Source organism: Neovison vison, chromosome 6 (genome assembly GCF_020171115.1).
Source record: "Neovison vison isolate M4711 chromosome 6, ASM_NN_V1, whole genome shotgun sequence".
NCBI classification, from domain to species: domain Eukaryota; kingdom Metazoa; phylum Chordata; class Mammalia; order Carnivora; family Mustelidae; genus Neogale; species Neogale vison.
Genome location: NC_058096.1, coordinates 59,386,715 through 59,414,309, shown reverse-complemented (window position 1 = coordinate 59,414,309; position 27,595 = coordinate 59,386,715). Strand labels below are relative to the sequence as shown.

The 27,595-nt window shown below is 38.2% G+C and overlaps 1 protein-coding gene across 4 annotated transcripts; it reads right to left on the bottom strand.

Annotated features, from left to right (window-relative positions):
• Positions 1-676: 676 nt before the first annotated feature.
• SLC35A5 (solute carrier family 35 member A5) lies at positions 677-27,492 on the bottom strand. 4 transcript variants are annotated; one of them, XR_006384973.1, is made up of 9 exons: positions 27,278-27,492; positions 26,060-26,208; positions 21,394-21,492; positions 19,939-20,069; positions 17,662-17,729; positions 9,664-10,444; positions 8,068-8,369; positions 6,653-6,759; positions 677-764 (listed from the first exon to the last, which is right to left on the bottom strand). XR_006384973.1 is itself a non-coding variant. In XM_044251385.1 (7 exons), exons 2-7 carry the CDS (start codon positions 26,187-26,189, stop codon positions 8,301-8,303), a joined length of 1,278 nt encoding a protein of 425 aa, XP_044107320.1. In that variant the 5' UTR covers positions 26,190-26,208; positions 27,278-27,492; the 3' UTR covers positions 6,877-8,300. The 4 variants fall into 4 exon arrangements, 2 of the variants coding, with proteins under 2 accessions (XP_044107320.1, XP_044107322.1); XR_006384972.1 differs by lacking the exon at positions 677-764 and adding an exon at positions 6,180-6,250; XM_044251385.1 differs by lacking the exons at positions 677-764; positions 6,653-6,759 and having other exon boundaries at positions 6,877-8,369.
• Between the last annotated feature and the right edge of the window lie 103 nt (positions 27,493-27,595).

Below are 27,595 nucleotides of genomic sequence, written 5' to 3'. Positions count from 1 at the left end.
AATCCCTAGAAGAAGCCTCACTTTTCAAAAATGTTAGGGAAAGAGTAAATTCCTCTGCAGACCTCACTGTCATGCCATTTGTCTCCTTCAGTCCTCTTTTTTATCTTTAGCTTACTTCTTTGTGATGAGCACTCTTTAGAGAGCCAAAGTAGTGTAGGGTAGGCAGAGGCTGGCATATTCCCAAATTTGGCAAGACCGGATCCCCAACAGCTGGAAGCCTTGTGTATGCAAAGAACCATCTGCTCATTCTGGTTCTTAATCCAAGACACTAGCTTGTAGATTAGACTCAAGTTATATAATGACTCAAACATTCATTGTATTTATACTATTTTCTGTGTAGTCTGCTAGAAACCAGGAATATAAAACCAAAAAAAAAATTTTTTTTCCCCTGCACAGAAGCTCACAGACTAGTAGAGAACAGTCATATGCACCATTCTGAAATACTATGCATGAATAACCAATATTGGGTCCTCATGTGGGGGGTAAGGAGTGCAGAGGGAACCAAGGAGAGATGAGTGGTGATAGTTCTTCAGTCTTTTGGAGCCTAGATTTATAAATTGTTCTTCCTCTCAAGCTCCACATGATGTGAGCAAGTGCCTTATATTGACTCCATGTCACCATGGTCAAGGGCTTTGGATACTCACAGTGCAAGCACTGCTTCTCCTGGGAACTTCTTCCCTCTCCCGCATTTTAGAAGTTGTCTAGATATGAAGTTATCTATAGAAGATGGCAGCATTAATTCATTCGTAAACACCACACATTCCCTGAGATAACCAAAATGAATAAAAAGTAGTGAATTTATAGGCGAAAACTTCATCAAAATCGAAACTAGAGAATGGCTTTACTCTTACAGCATAAACTTTGAGTTATGCATACCTATTTACTATACTGAACTTGGGAAAACATGGCAGGAGGAAAGATAAGGAATACACTTGTAGTCCATTGCCCACGCAAGGGTCAGCTAGCTGTCTGAGAGGCCAAAGATAGGCGACATGGCTGTGTCCTCCTAATGTGCCCCTTCTGACTCACCTAGCTTCCTAATTGGAGGAAGGAGGTTTGGAGGTGAGGGTGTATAAATGGAGAACAGAGCTGGTTTACAGAGAGGCTTAGAAATGCTTCATCTTTATCTCTGGGGAGATAAGGATGTCTGGTTTTTGACCCGCAGCCAAGATTACAGGAGTGGGATTTATGATGTGCTCTTTAAAGTCTGGAACTACTCTGGTAATCCCTAGGGTCAGTTTCTTTAATGATGGTTTCCAACTGGCCTAAGGATTGAATAAATCCAGCTGATTACATGGCCAGCGAAGCATAAAAATCCTGGAAAATCCTGCTTTGAGCTTCCCAAAGTCAAGATTCCTCACACAGATCCTGGCAGTTTAGGCAGGAGACAGTGGAGACAGAGCGGGCTGTATGAACAGATGAGAACCCTGCAGAGCGTAGTCATGAGCTCTCTCTTGGACCACCAATGTCTACGCTCTCCTTTTCTTATTGCACTGTATCCTTGGCCTTTAAATAAAAGTGAGTGTACTCTGTGGAGTCTGGTGAGTCCTTTCAAAGATAGGAACTTGGGAAATCTTTGCAGGGTGGTGTGCGTATGTGTATATGTATGTATGCATGTGTCTATAGATATTTAAGTCCGTATTTGTATACATATATGTGTATATATAAAATATAAAAAATATAGCATTTTATATAGCATAGTAGATGTAAATAGGGTATTAAATATAATATGTAAAATATTATATGATATAGAAGTATATGATATAAAAATTCTAGCATTGAATTTCACAGCTGTAGGGACAATTTATGTGCTACTTTCAAGGTACTTTGCTTAACCTGACTTCTTAACCAAAGCAGGACGTACCACCTACCACAGAGGAATAAGCCAGAACTCAAATGACACCTCCTTCTCACAGATAGGAGACTGTTTGCCCCCGTATTTGTGGATCTGGCCCTAAAAGCAGAAGTTTCAACCAATATAGAAGGAAAGTATCATCTACAAAATTCCCTCATTATAATTTTCTACAGTCCTGGCTTCCTAGAATGCAGGTAAAGAGCGAATTCTACCTATGCCATTTTGTGGCAAATATTTGACTCAGAGTGTTAAACTTAGTTTAAAAATGAGTACACAGAAACCTTAAAGAAAGGACCCATGCAACAGGCATTCAATCACTTAGGCTTAGAAAACAGCTCACCTATAAAAGGAAGAAAAAATACACAAACACACATCCACACACAATAAAATAGCAGCGAAAGAAACATTTAACTTCTTGCAACACTAAATGATAAAAAAGAGATTTCTGATAGTAAAAAAGGGTGACTCAAATATTTTCCAGATAAGATGCTATTTATGTTAAATGAGTATAGAAAGTAATTAAAAAATGTAATTCTTATTTGAGCAATGTGACTAGAAAAAGTGCTGTTAGTAAATAATTGCTAGATGCTAAAAGAAATAAACAACCCAAACCTCAGGGAGTGTATCAGTCAAAAGGCCTTTCAGAAGAGAAAAATCTATTTCGTGGCAGCTTCCAGCTGAGAGATAACTTAGCATTAAAAAGTTATGAATGAGGAAATTATGTCATGAACAAATTAAGCTTAATTAGCTGTGATAATTGGGAATACTAATTGTTGAAACAAAAGGTACAAAACAACAACAACAAAAATTGAATGGGGGCGCCTGCGTGGCTCAGTGGGTTAAGCCTCTGCCTTCAGCTCAGGTCATGATCCCAGAGTCCTGAGATTGAGCCCCACATCAGGTTCTCTGCTCAGCAGGGAGCCTGCTTCCCTTCCTCTCTCTCTTTGCCTGCCTCTCTGCCTGCCTCTCTGCCTGCTTGTGATCCATGTCAAATAAATAAAAAATCTTAAAAAAAAAAATTTGAATGAACTTCCAAATTTCACCATGCCTATGACCTTAATTTCAAAAGGAATCAATCACTATTTTATGCCCCACAAGAGAACACACTGTCAATGAAACATATTACTTTTCATGACTTAGAATTTTTACTTTACATTTCTTTAAAGAGCTCCTAAAGACATATGTACAATTTTCTGGTTACATAAAAAGGGAAACTGAAACTTAAATAAATTAATTAAGCTATTTCTAAAACATCTTCCCATTTTGAGCCTAAAATCTTTTAAGTCACTTTCTGACAGAGAGCTACAGATGTTTGAGGTTTTCCAGAGTTCTCTGGGCCCTTGAAAGAACTGATGATGATGATGTAGGATTTCTTCAGTTTCTCTGTCTCCAGGGTTTTCAAAAACTTTCAAGCTATTGATACCCATTTTGTAAAATGTGATCCTGGCATGTTCCTGATCTTACCAGGAGGTCTCATTGGAAGATTTTTCAGACAACAACCAGGACTCTTAGCCTCTCCTCAAATGGTTTGATTTTTCTTTTTAGGGGGCGCGGGGGGTTGCAGAGGGAGAGAGAGAATCTTAATGAGCTCCACGCCCAGCACAGAGCCCTACACCAGGCTTGCTCTCACAACACTGAGATCATGACCTTAGTTAAAATCAAGTGTTGATACCAAACCGACTGAGCCACCCAGGCACCCGTCTCTTCAAATGGTTTTAAAGTGGCTTGTTGACTGAAACTTTGTCCAGTCACACCAAACGCCTGCACATGCAAGCAAAGACAACTTCATCATTAGGCCACAAGACAGTAGCTATTTTAACCTACCATTGCTTAAGGCATTCCAGTTACAGAGATGGTAATGTGAAAACATAGAGGAGTCTTAGAGTAGACAAAATACCATATAGCAGACCAGGATAAAATTCTCAAGTTTATTAGGAAAAACTGGGTGAAAGGAGTCAATGACTGTATTTTAATTTTTCAAATTGATAAATCTATAAATAAGGTTCTAAATTTGGTTTTTTAAATGTAAAAGTAATTACTGGTGATGAAACAGATTAGAAAGTTAAGTAGAATAAGTGTCAAATATCACAAGGAACTTTCAGACTCAAAATGTCAAACCAATGGTTCAAAATGGTTCAAAATGTCAAACCAATATCAATTTTCTCAAAAAATTTATTGCATATTAAAGGACCACCCAAATGACAAATTATGCAATAAAAATATGCAAACAACAGAAAGAATAAAATCTCATTTTCTAATCAGGTGTATGAAAAGCAGAAATTAACAAAAGTATGAATAAAAGCCTCAATATCACAGTCTTTGACTCAAAACAGATTAGTTAGAAAATAGTGATACCATCATATTTTAAAGTCTTTGGGGATTGGCTTGACTCCAGGAAACATTTCTACTGGTTACAAAAATGTTCATTAACAAACAAGAAAGAAAACAAACGTATTTCAAGTACATAAGATGGGAAAAGAACATAAGACAAATCTTAGAAAAATGGAACACAAAAGGCCAATAAAATAAAAACCAGAAACTGCTTATTAACTTATTTTAAAAGGAATAGAGAAACTGTTCATACACAGCATTAAGAAAATAGAATTATAGTAACAGAAGAAATTAAAATAACTTTGAGAATGATTCAAAAATTCCTTCACAAATAAATTTGAATATCTGGATGATTTTTTAGCAAAATCGAAGTGACAGAGAGGACCCAGAGGAGGACGAGGAATAAGTAGAGAATGTTCTAGGGGGAAAAGGGGACTCAAAAAGTACCAAGCCTTGGTAATTTTATTGGAGAGTTCTTTCAGAACTTTAGGGAACACATAAAGCTGATGTTTTAAAAATCTTTCCCAGGCACCAAGGCCAGTGGGAGTTGGCAGCTTGACCCACACCACATCCGTATGGGATTGTCAGGGACGTGGGCTGATAAATCCCAGCAGGATTAAATGCATTACTAGCAATGTCAGCAAGTTTCAGTCATCTTGGCAGAGACAGGATGGTGCTTAAAGCACATAAAATAGCGAGGGCAAATGTTCTGCAGGTCTGTTAAGGGATTTATTGTGATTTTATTTGAGCAAAACAACACATGCTCACTATATTCGTATTTGAATCAGAAGTTAATTGCTTTTATAGCTGTATTTCTATTCTAATTTGCAAATGTGTTTTGGTTTTCATATAAAAACTATAAGCAAGGAAGTTTGTACTTCATATCATGTTTGATGAGTTTAAATAACAGTGAAGGAGAAAAAGGCCAGCACTGAGATCTGTGAGGAAAACACTTTTTTTTTCTCTTAAAAGAGGAATATTATTCCATTTCATAAAGTCAGCTTTAAGTGTTAGAGAAGGAAAGCCACTGTCTTTCCTTTGAGTTTGGCTTTCTCTGTCTCTTCTCCACAGTGGAGTGGTAAGAGTTGGTGGGAAATATCAGGACTTACTGAAAGGAAAGGAGCCAAGGAGGACCTGAATTGTGTCATGTCAAGCCTGTTGGGCTGTTCGCAAAAGTGCAGGGATTCCCTGCAGCTCCCCAGTCAAGTCCAGCTAGATTAGGCTGCAATGGGACTAACATGCAACAGAACATCCACATGGGGATGGAGAGGCGAGCCTTAGAGCTGTAAACAAAGGAATCTGGCTGGGAGTCTCCTCTGCTTGTGGACCATGAAAACCTACAGAAGCAGGACACAGTTGGCCAAGGATTTGGGATCCTAGGTCTAGGCCATCTTACCCTCTGTAGGCAGCATCCACGTCCTGCTACGCCTCAGGATTAGGCACACTGTGGGACCTAAGTTTGGTCCCGGGGACCATGACAGAGCTGGAATCAGGTCACTGGAGGCCACACTTGTGGTCCAACCAAAGGCTATACAGAAATTATGAAGCTAGCAGATTCACCACATCAGTTGTAGGTCATAACTGCTTAGAAGAGCAGTGAAAAACAGGAAGGGACTCCAGAAATCATTTAGGTCAGCTTCTATACCAATGAAAGAATATCTTCTAAAACATCTTGATGGTACAATCTCGATCTTCAGCGATCGAGAACTCACCACTACTCCCCACCACTCTTCAGGACCTTTTCTACTGTTGAAAAGGATCGTTTATTAGGAGCATCTTGCTTATAAGAATAACCGTCACCCTATTAATTTCACTATAATTTGGTTCTTTAGAGTAGGAAAGACTACTTTTTCCACGTGACAATTACTCTTCTCCCCAGATTATACACTTGGCACCAAGAGCACTTGGGACGATAAGCTATGGTTTCTGGACCTCTCACCTTCCAGTGATTCTCCTTTTAAACCATTAGTGCCCACAAAGTACTACAGTGCATCCACACTGGAACTTCACATCTTAGTTCCATCCTTCTTTATCCTATTAATCGGTCAGTTAATGCAAGTAAAGCTATAATTACAAATAAAGTTGTTGTAAGAAAATCAAGCTCTGTGAACTGGTGAAATCTCCTATTTAATGTAATGTATTTAATGTAGGCAATACCTTTGTCAATGATATTGTTGTAATTTTTTCTATTCCACAAGGTAGGTATATTTATGTATTTTCTAAAAGTGAGGTCTTTATTTTTTTAAGATTTTATTTATTTGACAGAGAGAGAGAGAGAGATCACAAGTAGACGGAGAGGCAGGCGGGGGGGGGGGGGGGGAAGCAGACTCCCCGCTGAGCAGAGAGCCCGATGCAGGGCTCCATCCCAGGACCCTGAGATCATGACCTGAGTCAAATGCAGAGGCTTAACCCACTGAGCCACCCAGATGCCCCGAAGTGAGGTCTTTCTATACCTGATTTCCTTACCTTTAAAATGAATAGCCATAATGACATAATCTCCCTTGTTCACAACATGGAGAGGTACACCTATGATAAGATGAATTCTCAGTTTTGCTATTCTCAGAAGTCAAGATCTATGGAAAAAAAAAAGTTTTACAATTTGTTTGGATTTCTTGCCTCACTTCATTTTTTGAGATGAAAATGAAAAGAACTCCATGTCCCACCTCACATGACAGTGAAAACTCAAGGCACAGGTTTAATAATTATTTTATTTATACATTTTCACCAATTCTTGCCTGCCATATTATTCCAGATATCACAGATGGATTATTCACAGTATTATCACATGTTCATTGCATGAAAATTAGGAGAAAGAAGAGATGTACAGACTGCATGAAAATAACACCTTAAAGTTCACATCTACAGTGTAATGCTCTGTAAACATGCGGGCCTATGAGCTAGGCTTGTCCTATCACCATCCAGCTGCATGACCTTGGGCAAGTCACTTCTGTTTTCTCACTTTTACAGTATCTATCACCTGACTTATCTACCTCACATTCAATTAGCTGCATGCAAAAATATCTCAAAAAATATCATGCACTTGTACTGTCAATATTATTACGGTAGTACTTTATTTATTAAGATGTTTCCTTGTTTCTGAGTAATACCATTCACATTTCAGTGAAAGTCATTTGTTTGCAAAGTGACCCTTTTAAAAGGAACTCTCAGGCATCAGTCTTACTGATAGTCTGTTATGATTCTGAAGCCAATGTCTCAATTCCTAGGTATAGGGTATGACAGTAATATATATAACAAGTTATATAAGTCATAATTAATAACTAATATAATGAAATGGTTCATTGGTTCTCTAAAATCTAATAATCCAAGAGTAATGAGGCCAAACCGAGGAAGGAAAAAATCCACCATGGCTTCTTTAAAGTGATTTAAAATCCAAGTGAGAATTGTGGTAATTGGGAACCAACTTTTATGTAAACTGAAGCTTACTTGTGTAGAAAAACATCAAAAGATAATCACTAAATTCAAATTCCCTACGAATTTCTAAAAATAAAAATTCTAACATTTTGTTTCTGAAAAATTGCTTCTTTGGAAAAACATTTGGTACAAACTACACTGCCCTCAAATCAGTGTTGGTCCAGATGGTAAGATCCTTCCACCAAACTTTTCAGAAAGAGTCACACTGCTTTTTAACTGCAAAGTGAGTATTTCCAGGGCTTCAGAATTCAAGGGACAACCTAGGTGATATTTATAATAATACATACAGGAAGACTTTAGCATGCAGAATGAAATTACATAATTATTAATATATGGCAAACTGATCACTATTTGTGTATTTATAGGGTACAGCCAAAGTGATTATTGCAAGTTTTTTGGAACCTTGGAAGACAAGGAAAATAACTTGGGAATGTGTCTTGTCGACTTACCAAGTACCATTAATGCAGTCTCCATACTATTACTCCCATGTCAGTTCCGTAGAACATTTTAGCCTTTGGGTACTCTAAGCCTTGGATGGAACTGTTTAGGGAATGGTTAGATATATGCAAAGAGTATTATGCTTTAGAAATGTTCTTGTTTATCAAAGTGAAAAGATAAATATGACACATGCTGAAAATGAGAAAATAAGGTTTTTGAGAGCTGCCAGTCATTTGGATACCAATTAGAAAGTATCTTCATCTGACTCAATATCACTTTTTGGTTTGGTAAGTCTTTCCAGTTCTTCCCCATCCTAAAAAGAAATATGAAATCAGTAATTACTTAAAATACTAGGAATGTAGCATTTGTAATGATTACTATTTATTTATTATTATTACTAGTTTATTTCATTAAACCATGACTATAACCTAGTCAAATGAAATTAGATAAATACTTATGTTCTTGGAAAGCTAATTTTAGACACATAATGAGATCACAAAAGATCTACCTGCATCTCAGTACTTGAATTTCAAAACTAACAACCGGAACGCAGTATGGAGCACCCTCTGCTGGTCTTGAAGGGAAATAACTAGTGGTTGGAGAAATAAGTATGAACTAGGCCCTTACCTAAAATTGGTAAATTTTACCTAAAAAGTAAGGCAAACGGTGTTATTGGACCATTGGAAAAGAATACAAGACTTTTGAAACTGTACTCTGGCTGAGGTCAGGGCATTTGGGACCCACCCTTCTAATTTTTTCATCTTAAGAGTCTGTTATGTCACTACTTCAGAGACATTATACTGATGAAAGCTCCACCACGAACTAATAGGCAAGAGATTATTTTCCCAGAGAGTAAAATGTTCATTTTGTGAAGTACTCAATATTTTGTGTGTTCATAAAAACTGTAAATTTATTTCGCCCTTTAAACATATACTTAACTCCTGACTTCAATCTCCAAAAGACCATTATTAATCTGCTAATACCATGACTGACAGATCTTCCTAGAAGAATTATAGGCAACTGGCAGAATACTAGAAGATATTTTTCTCTTACTTATGAAGATCCTTTTGAAAATCACCTTAACAAGATAAGGCCTGCCCTTCTGACACATTGAGGTTCATGAATAACCCAGGGAAAATCAAGGAGGCAGGACTTTCACTTAGATTTAACAAGATGCAACTAATGTCAAAAACCAACTTTTCTTATGGACTAGGAGTCAGGCCTCATGGGTTTAGTATAGTTTTTTTTTTTTAATGTACCATCTATAATCCACTTAGTCTGACTCTGTTTATTCATCTGCCAACCTATAAAGACTGGAGAAGATAACCTGTGGCACATCTCCCAGCTCTGTGGCACTAGAACATTCTAAGATACAACTAACACATAAAGTCCTCAAGACTGTGATTTATACTTTTTCTTGACCCTTACAGCATTCTCACAAGCCCTTGCACACCTAAGTCCAGTGAACGTTTGTTGAATAATTTTTAAAAGTCATAGAAATCCAAAACATCCCTTGAAAAATGAGCAAGTGACCAATTTCTTTTCTTGTATAACCGTGTGCTGAATTCAGGAAGAACAGGAAAAAGGCAGTATCCTGACAAACTTACCCCACTGGAGCGCTCCCAGAGACTGCCGCTTAGATCCCGGACTCTTTCTTGCCTAGGTGTGTACTCCAGACCTGGAGGCTTGCTGGCTTTGTAAATAAATATGGAGAGAAGAACTGAGGGTGCTTCTAAGAAAAACTGCAGGGAGGGCCTGAAGTCAAAGACCAGGACAGACACTGTTGTGATGATGACAGTGGTGACCTGGGCCATCAAGACGTGGAACATGTTATCCAGGAACTTGAGAATAAAAGCCACTGAGAGACCCTGGAATGCAGTCACAAAAATGAGAGCAACTGAAAACACATTGTGGCCATAGAACACCCCGCAGTTCTTAATCTGATCACGGTTACTGCTCTGAAGGCCCAGTGTCAGTCCATTAAAAAGAATGCCAAAGAAATAGAGTTTGCTGTTCTGTATGAAGATGCTTTCAGACAGCTGGCTCCCTTCCTTCAATATCTTTTCATTATAGATATTGGCCATTGAAGAAATAAAACACTGGACTATAATAAGCACATGGCCCAAGCCGAGATGGATGTGACTGAAAACCATGGCTGTGGTGTTCCATTTAGCTTCAGGGAAAGTCCATGCCTTTGCTGTGCAGTTGCCTGTGCTGGGGCACTCACTTCTGAAAAGGAGGCAGGCATTGGATGGGCTGAAGAAGGCATCGTGATGAAATCCATGTCCCGGCAGGTTATGCTGTGAAGTTTCAGTCCCAGCAGTGAGGGCCACAATAGACAAGAACAGAATCAGGAGGGAAGCCCATTGTATCCAGTTTAGATGCCTCCTGTTCAGAGGAAAAACAAGATTTTACTACTGCTCCCCCCCAACTCCTTTCCCACAGCAACTGTTTCTACTGAAAATGCAGATACTTAAGTACTTGGTAGAATAAACTGTGCCTAGTTTTTGCCAGCATTCCCAATTCAAGTTCAAAGGAAACCTGTTGGTGTCTCTGCATCTTAAGTGTGATATTTTTATTCACCTTTGTAATAGATTGTCCCTTAACGCCAGTCATTTCTCATTGTTAAGTTTCCTTTTAACTTTAGATTTAACTAAATATTTTTACCTCCAGAACTGATCAGACCTTTGTAACAATGATTTTTACTTTGCTATGAAGTAAGTATGGCAGAGAGTCTCGACTTGATTTCCTCAATTTGGAGCTTTAGAAATCCATGAATCCTTGCAGTAGGAATCTTCTATATAGGTGAATTCTCGGCCCTGCCCACACCAATCACACAAGACCCTTCAAAGCTGTCAAATTTCAAAGGTGTTCATGACCCAAAAAAAGATTTAAGGAGGGAGCCTGCTCCTAGATCTGTGGCCTAATCATAAAAAATTTTATAGTAAACTACTGTTTGGGACAGTAAGGAAAAAAAAATTTAGTAGTCTCAGTTTATGAAGTCTTAACAATGCTTTATTTCTTTACTTATTTTGCCTAACCACAAACTTGTATGAAAATAGAGCTACTCTATGACCCAGCAATTGCACTAGAGGGTATTTACCCCAAAAATACAAATGTAGTGATCTGAAGGGGCACGTGTTCCCCAATGTTTATAGCAGCAATGTCCATAATAGCCAAACTATGGAAAGAGCCCAGATGTCCATCAACAGATGAATGGATAAAGAAGATGTGGTGTGTATGTAGGTACACACACACACACACAATGGAATACTATGCAGCCATCAAAAACCACAAAATCTTCCCATTTGCAATGATGTGGATGGAACTAGAGGGTATTATGCTAAGTGAAGTAAGTCAATCAGAGAAAGACAATATCACATGATCTCACTGACACAAGGAATTTGAGAAACAAGACAGAGGAATCATAGGGGAAGGGAAGGAAAAATGAAACAAGATAAAACCAGAGAAGGAGACAAACCATAAGAGACTCCTCAACTCAAGAAATAAACTGAGGGATGCTGGAGTGCAGGGGAGTGGGGAGATGGGATGGCTGGGTGATGGACATTGGGAAGGGTATGTGCTATGGTGAGCACTGTGAATTAAGACTGAAATCACAAACGTGTACCCCTGAAACAAATAATACATTACATGTTAATTTAAAAAAAGAGAGTAATATTAAAAAGAAAAGAAGGCATGCTTTATTGTCAATCTATTTTGTGGATTCTTTCAGTTCAACAGACATTTAAATAAGCAGCTACAGTGTACCAGTATACTATGAGCCTGGGAGATAAGACTTGATCTCCATCTCCAACGATTTTACACTTTAATAAGGGAAGAGCCTTGAAACTAAACAATGCAAAACATAATGTGTGACAGGTGATACACAGAACAACTGGGGAAGGAAACCTTGAGTCTGTAAGTGGAGTCAGATATTGTTTCAAAGAATTGTTGTTTGAACAGATATTGTTTTCACTCGAGGTGAAAGATGAAAAATAAACTGACATTTGCCATGTGAAATGGCATTTGCCAATATACCCGGGGAGAGGGAGGAGACTATACAAAGGCAGTAAGAATGTACAATGCTGACTAAGGCGAGGGGCAGCTGATTCAGGTTGGGGTAAATATGGAGATCTGAAGGGGAACAGAATCTTCAAGTTTAAAGATCAATTAGTTAGATGAAGAGGGAACACACATGCACACACGCACACACACACACAGACATATAAACAAATAAAGAAGTGTAAAGCAACAGGTAAGAAATGGAATTTACAAGAACTTTGGAGCATTTACTGGACACCTACTATGGGTCAGTTTCTCTTGTAAGGAAGGAAACAGTGCTCTGAGAGGTTAACAGACTTCCCTAAGGTCACATATTTATGAAAGAGCAAGGAAGGTGGAGAGCCTATGTGACTCAGTCAGTTAAATGGCTGCCTTAGGCTCAGGTTGTGATCTGGTCCTGGGGTCCTGGGATCTGGTCCTGCATCCGGCTCTCTGTGCAGCAGGAGTCTGTTTCTCCCTCTCTGTGCTCTCCCTTTCTCTCTCTCTCAAATGAAATCAAGAAAGAAAGAAAGAGAGAGAGAGAGAAGGAGGGAGGGAGGAAGGGGGGAGGGGAGGGGAAGAAAGGAGAAGGAAAGGAAAAGAGGAGAGGAAAGGATCTGAGCCATGGTTTGAATGTCTTCCTTTTGGACCTATGTGCCTCTTAAGTACAATGTTCAAGTATAATGAATTCCCAAGGTGCATACATAGGAAGAGGTGTCTGATTTCACCAATGCTTCCATAGAGCTTCATTAATTGAAACTGATATGTGCACAGACCAGCCTAGACAGCAGCACACATGTGCACACTATCATGTCTTCTCATGTATGTACTTTAAAATATCCAGATCTAGCACTTAGTTATGACTCTAGCATAGCCCTAAACCACAAAGTCAGAAACTGTGTACTAATCTCATAAATTTCTAAAGGTGTAGATGGTACACAGCAAGTGGTAGAAAGTAAATTGATTGGACTCAGAAAAGACAGATGAAAAGTATATGCCCTATTTATAAAAATCATTATATAACCAATATTGGACATCAAGGCAAATATATATTTTAATTCTATATAATATAATCTATAATTCCTTTAAAAGTTTTCAATCCCAACAGCTATAGTTTTTCCATTTACATTGAGAAAAAAAGAGCCTAATTAAACAAACCCTTAAACAAGTTAATCGGTACCACTGAAAATATTGCTCATTCAAGGTAATGTTCTAGAAGGTAAATGTTATTAAGGGGTTAGGCTGGAAATGGTAGATTTTCAGCAAAGAAAATAAAGCTAAATAAATTATCCCATAAAGTCAGCTGAGGATAGGTGCTCTTATAAATGACTGTGCATGAGTTTGCTTCTCACAGTTTCATGAATACAACAGTAGAAATTCACCTAACTGATCTCTCTACTGCCCCAGTAAACAAATCATTTGGACTGCGGATCAGAGCTGAACGCTTACCGCTAGAAGGACACTCTACCTGAGGGCTTCTGCTTCCAAATGAATTCTTGCTCACAAAGAGTCTCTGTTCCTAACTGTGTGTTTGCCAGGTGACTTCATTATTGTAATTAGATATTTAATGATTACATAAATGACAAATTATGAGCAAAAGAAAAGGGTTGCTTTTTTATGAAAAGTTGAATGCTTTGGAAGATTAATTAAAGGCAAATTATTCAAACTGGGTACAGAGGAGCTAATTATAAGATTAGGAAATAAATAACAAAAATCTATAATAATCTACTTTAAAAGTATTTTTAAGAACTAACTCTACTTTAAGAAACTAAAATCAGAAAGCAAGCATGATGCATAATGAATGTAGCTTCAAGAACAAAGTCAAAAAAAAAAAACTTCTCATCAGCAAATCCCACACATTTCAAAGGAAAGGCCTGAGCTCTTCAAAACACTGGTGAATGGACATTTACACATCTTAAGCTGTTTAAAGTATGGGTTTTTCTTTAAAATGATTCACCACTCTGAGTTTTCCCAGTAACAATGAAGTCCAAATTGCATCAGATTAAAAGCATCTCTACCATACTTTGTGGTAGTAAAACAGAGCAGGACATGAAAATAAAATTAAGCGGAAAGACACAGGACTTAAAAAAAAATTGTACATAAAACATTTTTTAGTTACACAGAAAGTGACCAGTGGCATATTTATAACAGGAAATTATAAAAAAGAATTATCAAGTGAATGATTCTGAAGAAATGCTTGTACCAGTGAGGCGCACTTTTTTTCTTCTAAGACACCCTCATGTGCCAAAAATGTTTTTCACTGATTGTTTTTTTCTCAACAGCTTCCTTTTGAAGATATCAGAGAAATTTATACACATTTTTTAGATAAAAGTGCTAGTTTGGTTATCTTTTGCCCCCAGATCTCTATGTTCAGGTTGAGACTACTTTTCCTAAAATCTAATTAAACAAGATAATACAAATTTGCCAAGCCTTAAGAGCAAACCAGTAAAGCTCTGAGGCATGATGTCTGCCACCAGTTTCCACTGTGGACCAGTGGCTACAGTTCGAAAAACGAATCTACACATTCACATGGGGTTTCTCTAAAACATCCAGTAAGGCATTTGATTGGTGCTATTTTTCTTTTTACCACTTTCAAATACTTCCAACTAATTCTTGCTTTAGTCACTGGACTTTTTTTCTTACCTGTGTAGTTTTATACTCTTTATCTGTATGAGAAAGGTATTTGATGGCTCTGCTAGAATCAAGTATAAGACACAGTTTTAATATTCTAAATGCAGGGGGTTGGGGGGATGGCCTAACAGGGTAATGGACATTAAGGAGAGTACATGATATAATGAGCACTGGGTATTATATACAACTTGAACTCTACCTCTGAAACTAATAATGCACTATATGTTAATTAACTGAATTTAAATTTTAAAAATTCTAAATGTAAAATGAGTTATTTATGGCAAACACATTAAGAATATGTAGTAAGACTCAAGCTGCTACTCCTGGGTCAAAATTTTATTGCTAACGAACGGCAAAAGAACGTTAAATGGTTCACAAAGAGTAGACTGAATACGGAACACCAAACAACATAAGCCACCAATGACAAAAAGATCAAAATAGAACAAAATTGACTTAAAATGTAATAAAAAATACACAATTTAAAAAAAGAAAAATGTAATAAATAATACAGTACTTGGAAGACATTCTCATTAAGACAGTAGTAGATATATTCTTTTAGCAATATTAAGAGTAGCTCCAGTGCTGATTTGTGAATCAGTCAAATTAAAACCCCCTCCAGGAACTAAATTAGTGTCTGCAAAAGCAATACAAACAGTGATTTCATTGTCTGTTTAATTAACCTTGAAGGATTCAAAACAGAGGGATACTAACAACAAAGCAAATACATGTCTAAGAATATTACTGCTCTGATTATTAAGAGGTAAAATTAGTGAAAAGGTTTTTTGGAATTTTAGTTCGTAACATTAGTTATTATTAAAACTAGCAACAGCATAATGTTATAATTAATAGTATTAAAAACAAACATTTTATGTTTACAGTGTAATTAGATTTAGATTTGGTTACACTAAGAGCTAACTTTCTTAATACAAATAGTTAAGTGCTTAAAACTTTTAAGAGGGCCATCTCTGCCCACATGCTAGCTCTCTCTCCACCCCTGACAGGGGCAGTTCACTTTGGGTTGGTCTCTCTGCCTCTAACCCTGCTGCCCCACATGCTCCCTCCCCTCTGGTCAAAGCCACCTAAATGCTGGTAGCTCTGTGCTGTGGGCTGACTCAGCTTGGGATGACTCTACTGATGAAGAGGGACAGTAACTCCTGCCTCCTGGTGTTGTTGTTGTGGGAGTAAGTCTAGTTAGGGGAAAGGCCCTCAGGTTGGCCCTTGGACCAGCCCTTTGCCCTAATGAGTCCTTACTCGGTTATCTTCTCACTGTCCAGCTGAAAGCTTACCTGCCCTGTCCCCTGCAAACCCGTCAGGCCAGCCCTGGCTATGGCCTTTCTGAGTGGTCCCTCAGCTCGACCTCTGCGCCACAGCTCATGCTTTGGAGTAAATTAAAACAGATGAACAAACAAAAATAAAAAAAATACCATACACAATTAAGGGCACAACTAGAGCTATGGGCCAATTCCAAGCCTGGCAATATATATTTTATACATTTTTGCATTCGCAAATTCAATTTTAACTTGATGTAATTTTGACACAATACCTATGTATTGTATTATGTAAGTAGAATACCATGTGTAGCCATAAATGTCATTTCACAGGAAAAAAAAATTTACTTAAAAATAAAAAACTTGTTTTTGAGACCCTTTGTGAGACTCCCTTATCAAATAATGAAACTTTTATTATGTGGCAGGGAAAATTTTATTCCTCTGTGGACATGTACCTCCAATTTTACCCAGAAATCAATATAAAGATATTACTGTTTATATAAAATTTCTCAGAAGCCAATTTTTTATCCTATAAAGTAACTTTTACGTTGATTTTAAAGACTTCAAAACATTTTTGGAATTAGCATTCTTTAACTTGCTAGTTAAATTATTGTCACAACTCATAAACCAAATGAAGAACCTGATACAAAAGCAAATTTCAGTGCACTCTAACTTTTAACCTGGACCAAATGTAATGTTCATGTTCTTTTTCCTCATCTCTCACATGAGCTGTTAAATTGAAGGCTTTCCTCAGGGTAATAGAAAGTCTTTCAAGAACTCCATATAATTAATGTACTGAACCCACCATGGATTCAACAAATATTTACTGAGTGCCTATGTACTAAGCCACTCACCCTGTTGTACACGTAAATTATGAAAGCACATACTATGACATGGCACATTGAGAAATAAGAAATTAAAAGGGGAAGTGAATGCAAAAGAAAAAAGAAAATCACAACAAATATAACAAGAAGTTAATTTTATTTTTATCATCATCAAGTAACAAACTGGAGTTAATACCCAGATCCCATTACACCTTAGAACAGTCTGGTCTTTGCTAGGCAGCAGAGTCTGTTTACTTACAAATGTTTATTTTATTCAAAGATCTTCCTGGAGAAAGGAAACACTGGTGACAGCATTTTTCAAAATTTAAAAATCTATCATTCTTATTAATTGTAATTTTGACTAGATTCCACATGCAAATCCTCTGCCAATCAGAGCTTAAATCATGTACTCGTTTCAAACAGTTTAATAAGGAATTTGCCACTCTTCATCCTCTCAAAACTACAAATAACAAATGCATTAACAATATTTAGGAACTTCTTGGTTCCCTAGTAAAGTACAGAGATTCTGGGGAAAAAAAAAAAGCTCATGAATTCTTTAATTTGGCACTAAAAATTAAAATAAGCGGGTTAATTATCTTTTTTTTTTTTTTTGAGATGCTAAGAAAAATCTTTTCATGTATCTAGTTGCAAAGATTTAGATGGGCCAGCAGTACTGGAGCTGCTTTTTGGATGGGTTAAACAATTTGTCCAAAAAACAAAGGCAGTTAGGAATAAAATCCCGGCCCTGGGATTCAGAGGGCTCAGTGCTCTGGGTATATCATCTGAAATAAGGCTGTGCCATTTTAAAGTATGATATATGCTTTCAGAGCAAGTTACTTACTTCAGCACTATCCTGAATAGAAGAGCTGTTGTTATAATGCTAAAATTTGAGAAGATAACAGCCATGGCCTGGAAAGAAGGAGAAGATAGAGTTACAATCCAAACAAAGTAGTGACCTCAGAAATCTCCCAGCTCACTGGTTCACCTGACAAAAAAAGCTTTTTGGTAAAAAAAACCTGAGGGGTTATTAGGGCAGCTATTTCACTAGAGGATAAAATTCCATTTTTATTGGTTGTTAAATGTATGCAGATATGACCAAATTATTGTATAGGCTTTGAAAACGTGCTTAAATTCAGCAAATGCCTCTGTAAACAATCCGTATATGCAGATCTGGAAATGCTTAGAAACTCTAAATGTTCAGGTCTAGAAATAACAGCTACCTTGCCTATGTAGCATACTGTTTAGCTCTTCAAATGCTTTAGAGACTTTTCACACTATTTCCAGGGGTGGAGGGAAGGCATGTACTGTTAGGCCCCTTTATACAGTAAGAAAATTGAAGTATAGATTTTTAAGCATCTTTACTATTCTAAGAATTCAATCAGTTCTCCTGGCTCAACTGCAGTGACTCAGGACCAGTGATTCAATACCAAACTTGAATTTGACTGTCCTTTCATTTATTCACATTGTTTTCAACACTTAGAAATGTGTTAGCCAGATTTCATAAAAGTCTCTTCTCATGAATTCAGTCATATTCACAGGCAAGAATATTAATCTGAACATGTATATATTTTGGCTCAGAAGGTACGAAACTTCATCATTGCTCCCCATGACTGGATCTCACAATATTAACGACTTTTAAAAACAAATCTTACTTGTTTACTTCACTCTGCTTTTTTCCTTGCTGTCAGTTTAGGATGACTGAACTCCAAGGAGTATTTTTCAGTAGTCTTATATAACCAGCAAACACAGCTAACATGTAGGTGAATTAAAGAAATAAGAATAAATCCAATAAAAACCAATAAAAAATTAATTTAAAAAAATCTAATAGAACAAATGCAAAAATATATTAGTCTTTTTTCTACTGAATTTTTTATGGAAAGCGCTGTTTTAAGGATTTCTCAGTGTCCTCTGGAGACGAATGTTTATGAACCCCTGGTAGGAGAAGAGTAAGAGTTGCTGAGGAAAGTAAATGGCTGGTAAGAGGGAACAGTCAGTGGCTCTGATTAATTACAGTTATGGTGCAGATCCCTAACCAAGCACCTGGCTGCCCTGATAAATTCTGAAACAGCTTTCCATGCAAGAGCACAGAATAAACAAAACACCAGAGCTCTTTGCCCCAAAACTTCCAAGCATCTCTATTTAATTCTTTCCAACTAGACTTGGGGCACAGCAATATACAGAATATGCCATGTGAACTGATTTTGTAATATTTATGGTTGTGCACAATCAGGAAGGAAGAGCAAAGCAATAAACTAGAAGAACAAGGAAGCTGCAATCTTGCTTTCATATGGAGGACAGAGAAAAGGGATATAAGTTTGAAGCTAAGCTCAATAAAATACAATACTATGTACTCATTGATACAAATAATTATGTTCCTGGGTATGAGAATTCTTAGATCTGAAAAACAACCAGGAAGAATGTAAGACAGAACACAAACTAGCATTCAAAACACTTGCTAATGACACGGATGACGCAGCTGAAAGGAATTTCAGGGGATCACCTGGCCCAGGTTCCTGCCAATCTTAGAGTTAGTATGGTAACGTTACTCTATTTCACAGATGGGCAACTGACACAGTAGTTGGGGGTTGCCTAATTAAACAGCTTCTAAATTGTGCAAAAGAATCAAATTCCTGTTTTCTACTTGTTGGTTAAATGATAGGACTAATATGAAAAAAAAAAAAAAAAGATCATACAAAAAATGCATATAGTACATTAAAGCGGGTATAGGAAAGAATAGGGCTCTGAGTATATGATTTTCTGAGTCAGTAATGGAAATCTGTTTGGAGATAGTGAATGCTGAAGTTAACAGAGGTTGGTGACCACAGGATGGCTCAGCAAACAGGCAGACTAAGGTTACAAACAGAGAGATGGCTCCATATTCACTGGCCAGTGAGCAACTCCTGCTAGTCAGCACAGTTTTCTACAGCAATCTTTAAGAGTGAGAGAATGTGGCAGGCAGATTGGTAATTCCATATTCAGATGATTCGGGTCCAATCTCAGGAAAACCACTGGGGGGCAAAGAGAAACTAACACTGACAATGAAAATGATAAAAAATATTAGTTCTGGGATTCATTTCTTTGTATTTTTCCAACGCTATTTTCTATCATATTTACTTACAGGCTGAAGGTAGGAAATGACATAGAAGACGATCAAATTATCCAGGAAATAAAGAAAGGCAGGAATGGACCACTTCATGAAATTAGAGAATTCCTTCCAGGGAGCACATCTCAAGTTTCTACTTTGATGGTCTTCAAAAGAAAGAAAGACAGTAATAAACAAAGGATCTTGATGAGAATGCCTATATTTTTAGACAAACTAAGTTGTATTTGATTACTGATACAATTCTTTGAAAGAGGCTTTATGAACTTGCTTTCATCAGTGACTATTAGCCTTAAGAAATCAAAGGCAATATAGGATTTCAGCATTGTCTCTCTTTCTTCAACCCACCAACCACCATGCCTCATCACTGACAATCAGCAACACCCTTAGGAATACCTAATTCCTGTTAACTTGAAACATCTCAGGATACTCAAGGTTTCTCTTACTATTATGAGACCTAAAGTCGAGAGAGAGAAAGATGTGAGAATACAGAGAAAAAAAATCTAGCATTTATGCTGGGATTATTTTTCCCCCAGGGGGGATCAGAAAAAAAAAAGATACTAGGTGAAAATTTATAATAGGGGAGTAGAGAAAATTAAATTTTACTAATCCTTATATGAGTAATGATCCCATCACCAGATCTCCAAAAACTTAGGAAGGTGCCATAACAAGAGAATGTAAAATAACATGCAAAAAGAGAAAACAATTTAAGTATAAGCCCTGTAAATAATGCATAAATTTCATGAGATTAAGAGATGTATTCCAACAACTAGAAACTCTGCACAAATTGAAACTTTTTAGAATAAAAAGAAATCTTCCTGGAAAAGACCTTTAATACTTTAAATTCTACGCTTACCTCACATGTCATGGCAGATCAAAGAACAAAGCCATAAGGCTCAAGAACTGGGGAACTAAGGTGGAGAATGAATACCTAATACATACAAAGAGCCACAGAAGGCCAGCTGCTTCAGGTGTGAAGAAGGGATGAGTATCTGCTCGATAACTGATGAAGCTGGAAGTCAGAGAAGTTAAAATAATCTGACCCAGAATATAGTCTCCCTGACTCAATCCACTATACCACCTCCCCTGTAGAAAATGGGGACTGTTTTGGCAATGTACTAAGTACCAAATCAGACAGCAGTGATTTAGAAAACCCTGAATTTGAATAAACACTAACTCACTGTGTGACCCAACAAAGGAACAAGTAACAAGGCAGAGTGATGGCCAAGACACAAGGCAAACATGGGCTTGAGCCCTGGCCCTGCCCCCTCCTACCTACCACACATAACGTTTTCTCCTTTGGCCTGTTTCTTCACTTGCAGAACATGGGTAATCATACTTACGTTTGTATATTAGTGTCCTCATATATAAAATTAGTGGGCTAGACTAAATGACATCAAATGTTCTTTCTGGTTCTGAAGTGTTTTGATTCTGTGATTTTTAACAAGTATAGAGTACCACTTCAAGACTCACCTTTCTTTACAACCCAGAATGACACAAGCACGCAGAAAACTAGCTTCACCAACTCTGAGCACACATTCACGGTAGTTGGAAGATAATCATACTTGTTTTCTGAAATGTAACAGACATTTTTTTAACTACAAATTTTGTTCTACATAATGGTTATATACAGTTAATAATTTACAGCTATTTTTAAACTTAAAAGTTGGATTTTAATACTGTTTATATTAAACTTCATCCAGTTGGCTTTGTTCTCTCTTGAATTTTTCAATCTGTTCATTTAATGTTATTAGCTATCCCCACTGCACTCAGTGTTTTATTATTCTTGAGTCTGATAAACAGCCTTCTGATGTTTTCTCTAAGTTGCTGATAAATATGTGGAGGACGTTAAGGCTATCGGCAAAGATGGCTTCAGGATACAGCATTAAAGATGGGCTTCTAGGGCACCTGGGTGGCTCCGTGGGTTGGGCCCCTGCCTTAGGCTCGGGTCATGATCTCAGGGTCCTGGGATCGAGTCCCGCATCGGGCTCTCTGCTCAGCAGGGAGCCTGCTTCCCTCCCTCTCTCTCTGCCTGCCTCTCTGTCTACTTGTGATCTCTCTCTCTCTGTCAAATAAATAAATAAAATCTTTAAAAAAAAAAAAAAAAAAGATGGGCTTCTAAACTGACTGCTAATTAGCACTCAGGGCTTGACTCATCAAAAGCCATAGATTAATCTGGCTGAATTAGGACCCAGCTATGTTTCCTCTTGTGTAACCTGTCTGCTAGAATCAAGGTACACTGTCTGTGATACTCCCTTACAGCATTCCCCTCTGTTTCACATCATGGCACGAACAGAAAACAGTATTTGTTTGGCACTCTGGGATAAATGATACATTGGGGTAAAAGAAGGAAGCTATTAGAGCCAAGAGGCAAGTGCCCAGGGCTCTGGCTACCTCTAGAGCTGGAAGGAAATGTCTGACATAATCCAAACCCACTGACAAGCTGGGAAGATGTATCTTAACTTCTAAATCAACTTAATTAGGAAATGAGGTTAGGTCAGTATGCCTTGGTCTTAGCTGTTACTTCAGCTGTTACCTTAGCTGTTACCTTCCAAATGCTGACAAACAACTTGCTGTACAATTTTGCCAAGGACAAACATAAACCTTATTAGGTCCTATTTGAAGGACTGAATTTTCCCCCCTTTTGAAACATTTGCTTGTTTCCCTTAGTCATTATATGAAAAACCAAAACTGGCCAAGTACAGAAGAAAAATGCCAGCTCAACATTCTTTCTATCCAAAACACCTTTTTGCTTTTTTCTGTGGTTTCCCTTGACCTTCTCAACCTAACCATAGTCAATTCTTTGTTCATCTCAGATCCTGCTGCACTACCTATAAACCCTCATAACAGTACTTATTTCACAGTATTATAGTTACTTCTTCTGTGTAAGTCTTACCTTAGAATGTAAACTTCTTATGAGAAAGGGCCCACATTAGTCATCTTCATATAACTGGCAGGTATTCTGCATTTAATAAATGCTCACCTGACTTACCTGCACTTAATAAATGTTCACCTGACTTTAGTACTTACCTGTTAAACTTTCTCAATCCTTCAAAACCTAATGAAAACTTCTCCTCCCTTTTCTAAGCATAAAGGCTGAAATCACACTTTACTATCTGCTAATGATACTTTGCACTGATCACTATGATACACACAAGCAAACATGCACACCCAAGAACTGGGGAGAGGCCTTTAGATTACAACTCTCAAATTCTTGCCACTGCTCTAGAACTCACTTTGGCTTTTATTTATTTTTAAATTATATTTCTGTCATGGCAAATCCCCAACTGTGACTCAGCATCATATTTGGCCTCCTTGCACTTCCTTTCTGCCCTCACTCATACACCTTATTTACACTACATCCATCCTGACTGGGCTCCCTTTAGTCCAAAGAAAGGGGCCATGATCCCACTATGACCTGTTCTCCCCTTTAAAACTTTCCTTTCTCTTCAGGAACTTTGCTCCAATAAGTATTTTCCTATGTCTTCTATTAACTGGCCTCCTCTCCTTGGCCTGTAAATATGCTCAAACTGTCCCATCCAAAAAAACCAAAATGTAAGATCCTACCCCTGCACCATACTTTCTCCTTCTTTCCCAAAATAGCATCAATATTCATTATCTCCATTTTACCCACTTTCCATTCAGGTCTTATTCCCAAGCAATCTGGTTTCTTATCCTATCATATTATTCAAACTACCTAGTCTCTCAGATTATCAAACATCTTCTAACTACTAATTCCAAAGGGCATGCTTTAATCCCTATCTTATTATAATGATACTATTTCCTTCATCTCCAAATCATTTCCTTTCCTTCTGTAAGTCATGTGCATTCAGTTTCCTTATTTCTCTAATGATTCTTTCTTAACAACTGAGCATCAGCATGGCTCTTAAATGTTGGCATTCCTGGTAGTTCTAGCCTTAGCTCTTATTTTCTCCTTCTGCACGCTCACCCTGAATGAGCCCTCTGCTCTTATGGTTTTGAATGTCAATTTAATATTAATGTCTCCAAATCTGTATTCTGGAACATTTAATGCTCACTAAACATATTCACATAAATAACTACCTCTTATTTATAAATTTAATTGGTATTTCCTTCACATATGTGATGTGCTATGTCCTTGTTCTGCAATATTCTGCAATATTCTGCAGTGAACAAGGACATAGCTCCTGGCCTCATGGAACTGAAACTGAAACTCCATAATCTTTATGAATTCTGTCCATACTGCTTCTTCCTACTAATAGCTTCCATCTGAGCTGAGAGCACGATCAACCTATTTGGCACCCCAAACCAGAAACCTCTGAGCTATACAGTATTTCATGTTCTTTAGTCTCCACATTCAGTACATTCTCTGAGCCCTGTCTTTTCTATGTTTAGAATATTTTCTGAATCTATCCTCTCTTTATTATTACCTCCAAAGTCTTGGTTAGACTTCATCTGTGGCTCGAATTTACAATAACCCCAACTGGCTACTCTGCTTCCAGTCTCTTCCCAAGTCCATCCTCTATCCAGCTACCATAACATTCTCTCTCCTTTTGTTTGTAATTTCTCAGGCATTCCCTATCCTCCAGACTCTCAGACCTAAGAACAAAGTTAAAGTCCCAGCTCCTTAGCATGGCATATGAAGTCCTTAAGTATCTGATCATAACATTTCCCTCTGGTTAAGCACCCCTTGACCCCTCCTCCAAGTCCTTAAACTTTTTGCTCAGTAATTCTTAAGTATGTGTTCTCACAATTCATCCTGCTTTCTTTTTTAATGTGTCTATTCATTTTTATGGATCGCTGCTTCTGTTTTAAACACCCGTGTCCACCAGTCCTCTTATGGATTAAGTTCACCTTATCAGGGAGTGTTCCCTGATCCCTCTGCACTCCGTATGATCCTCTCCCAGAAAGAATATATCACTTCCTAATCTAAACTATCCCTGCATCTTTGGTATAGAACTGCACATATCCAGGGCGCTTGGGTGGCTCAGTGGATTGAAGCCTCTGCCTTTGGCTCAGGTCATGATCCCAGGGTCCTGGGATCGAGCCCCGCATCGGGCCCTCTGCTTGGCCAGGAGCCTGCTTCCCTTCCTGTCTCTCTGACTACTTGTGACCTCTGTCAAATAGATAAATGAAATCTTTCAAAAAAAAAAAAAAAAAAGAACTGCACATATCCTACCATACTGTCATGATCTTGCACACGGACAGCTCTCCTAATAAACCCAGTTTTTTAGAATGTCTATGTTTTACACACTTTGAGCACTGCTACTTAATACTTGGCCTAAGTGCCCAAGAGATAAATGTTAACCAAAGCAAAGACTTATATATACATCGGACTCCACAAGCAAACCATTAAGGGTGGTGATGTCATGACTTTATGCATCCTCAATAACTAGAGAAAGATTGTCAATATAGCTTTGTAGAATTAAACTGTGTATATAAATACAAATTACTACATTAAAACAAACAAACAAACAGAAGAGGCACCTGGGCGGTTCAGTTGGTTAAGTGTCTGACTCTTCATTTCAGCTCAGCTCATGATCTCAGGGTCTTGAGAACAAGCCCTGCATTGGGCTCTGCACCACACATGGAGACCACTTAAGAGTCTCTTTCCCCGCTCTCTGCCTCCTCCCCCACACTGTGCACATACAAGCTCTCTCTCAAAAAAAACAAAAACAAAAAAAACAAAAAAAACACCAAACAAACAAACAAAAAACAAAACAAAACAACCCAGAAGACTTCTTGAGCTAAAAATTTCAAAGCTAATAATCTCTACTCCCACACTAGTATAGTAATTAAGACAGTACCTCACAAATGCGAAGTGACCAAATATATGCTCCTATTTCGAACTAAGTTAAAATTACACATACCGCTACAGACTGAGATATCTGTTGATTAAAGCTACAGTCAGAGGTTATGATCTGTTCTCTAAACGGTTCAACGCTGTACTTCATTAATCCAAATTTCACTCAGCAAAAAAACATTTTTCTTGCTAAGGAATGAAAGGTTACAGAATCAAATTTAAACATATTTTATTGTTTACATGAAGCAGAGTACTTGAAAGTATATGATCTCTATTTTACACACAAGGAGACCAAAGACAGGAGATGTAATGTGTAATTAGCTACAAGTGCTCCATATATTCCGAGGCTTAACTTACCTTCATTGGCTGAATATTTTACCAGCAGGATTCGACTTGAGCTTAAAGCAATGAATATGGTGCCTAGCAGGAATGTATACATGGTTGACAAGGAGCAGAACATGGGATGACCACAGCACTTGCTTTCCATTCCACTGTTTTTTAATTGCCTTAAAGAAAAGAACATATCCGTGAGCAACGCTGAAGGCAGATAAAGCATAGCACAAATACCCTGATTAGTGAAGAACAGAAATTAGGTAGATGTCTGGCTACGGTTATATCAAAACCAAGAAAATTGAGAAGAAGAGAAACTATGCGGAAAAAATTAAAGTCAGAAATTGATAGAAGGGGAAATTCTAGAAGACAGAAAAGGCAGGGGCGGGGCGCCTGGGTGCAGTTCTTAAGCATCTGCCTTCGGCTCAGGTCATGATCCCAAGGTCCTGGGATTCAGTTCTGCATCAGGCTCCCCTGTTTCTCCCTCTCCCACTCCTCTTGCTTGTGTTCCCTCTCTCACTGTCTTTCTCTCTCTCTCTCTCCCTCTCTCTCTGTTAAATAAATAAATAAAATCTTAAAAAAAAAAAAGTCAGAAAAGGTAGTGCCGGATTATAAATGCCGTTTTATAAATTATTATAAATGCTGCCAAAAGCAACTGACATTTTGGGACTGCAGAATTTTGCAAAAAACAATTTAACTTCCATTCCTATTAGCAACTTTGCTCTAGACGAAGAGAATTTCAGATTTCTATTGTTCTCCTCAGTAAGCAGCTCTTTTCTACAAAGTGGGAAAAGGGCTTGCTAGGAAATATTTCGTTACAATAATGAGCCAAGTGGAAATATTCGAAGCAGTGCTGTGAATTTGTACTTGAACCAGTGCTAAAAGGTAAAAGAACCTAGAAATCAATGCCTCTAAGGTCGTCTTTTGATTTGTCGAGGAAACTAAACTCAAGGCTGGGTAACTTCTTCAAAGGCTCCCACCGCAGGGATGGTGCACAGGGCCTGGACATTGGGGACAGGCAGGCTTGAGACGTCAACACGGACAGCCCACCTGCGCGCAAGCGTAGAGGTCAAAGAGGTACCTCCCCTACACGAGGAAGGCAGGTTTCCCTCTACAGTCGGGAGAATAGGGGTGACGGGGGGGGGGGAAAAATCTCCTTGTAACACATGCGCAGTAGGAATCTCGAGCAGCGCGCGCCCTCCCCTCAGACGCACGCGCACTTGTTTGCCAGCTGGGCGAGGTTACCTCTGTCCGTTCGAAGGGTTTTTAGTGGAAGAGCGCACATCCTAGAGCTGAGGCAGTAAAAGTGTAGCTCCGCAGAAGCAGCAGCATTTAGGGTCCATAGTTGGGGAAGCTATAGGAAGGAAAGAGAGGAGAAAAAGCCTCTGCCCCCCAGCCTCCTATTCCGGAACAAAAAGCCCAATAACGTCCCGACTGGGAAAGAGCGAACCTGGTACCCATTGCGCAGGCGCGGTCAGTGTTACGCTTCCGGAAGGAGGGAAGAAGCGGCCTAAGCCCGCCCCAGCGCGCCCTTTCTCGCGTCACGTGTCGGGAGAGTCCTGA

What these genes read in the sequence shown, in the direction of transcription:
- SLC35A5 (XM_044251385.1), bottom strand. Translation starts at nt 26,189, where the DNA reads ATGGAAAGCAAGTGCTGTGGTCATCCCATGTTCTGCTCCTTGTCAACC. An exon ending in AAAATATTCAGCCAATGAAG is followed by an intron (nt 21,493 to 26,059) that starts GTAAGTTAAGCC and finishes GTTACATTTCAG; the next exon opens with AAAACAAGTATGATTATCTT. An exon ending in CTATTCAGGATAGTGCTGAA is followed by an intron (nt 10,445 to 17,661) that starts GTAAGTAACTTG and finishes TCCTCTGAACAG; the next exon opens with GAGGCATCTAAACTGGATAC.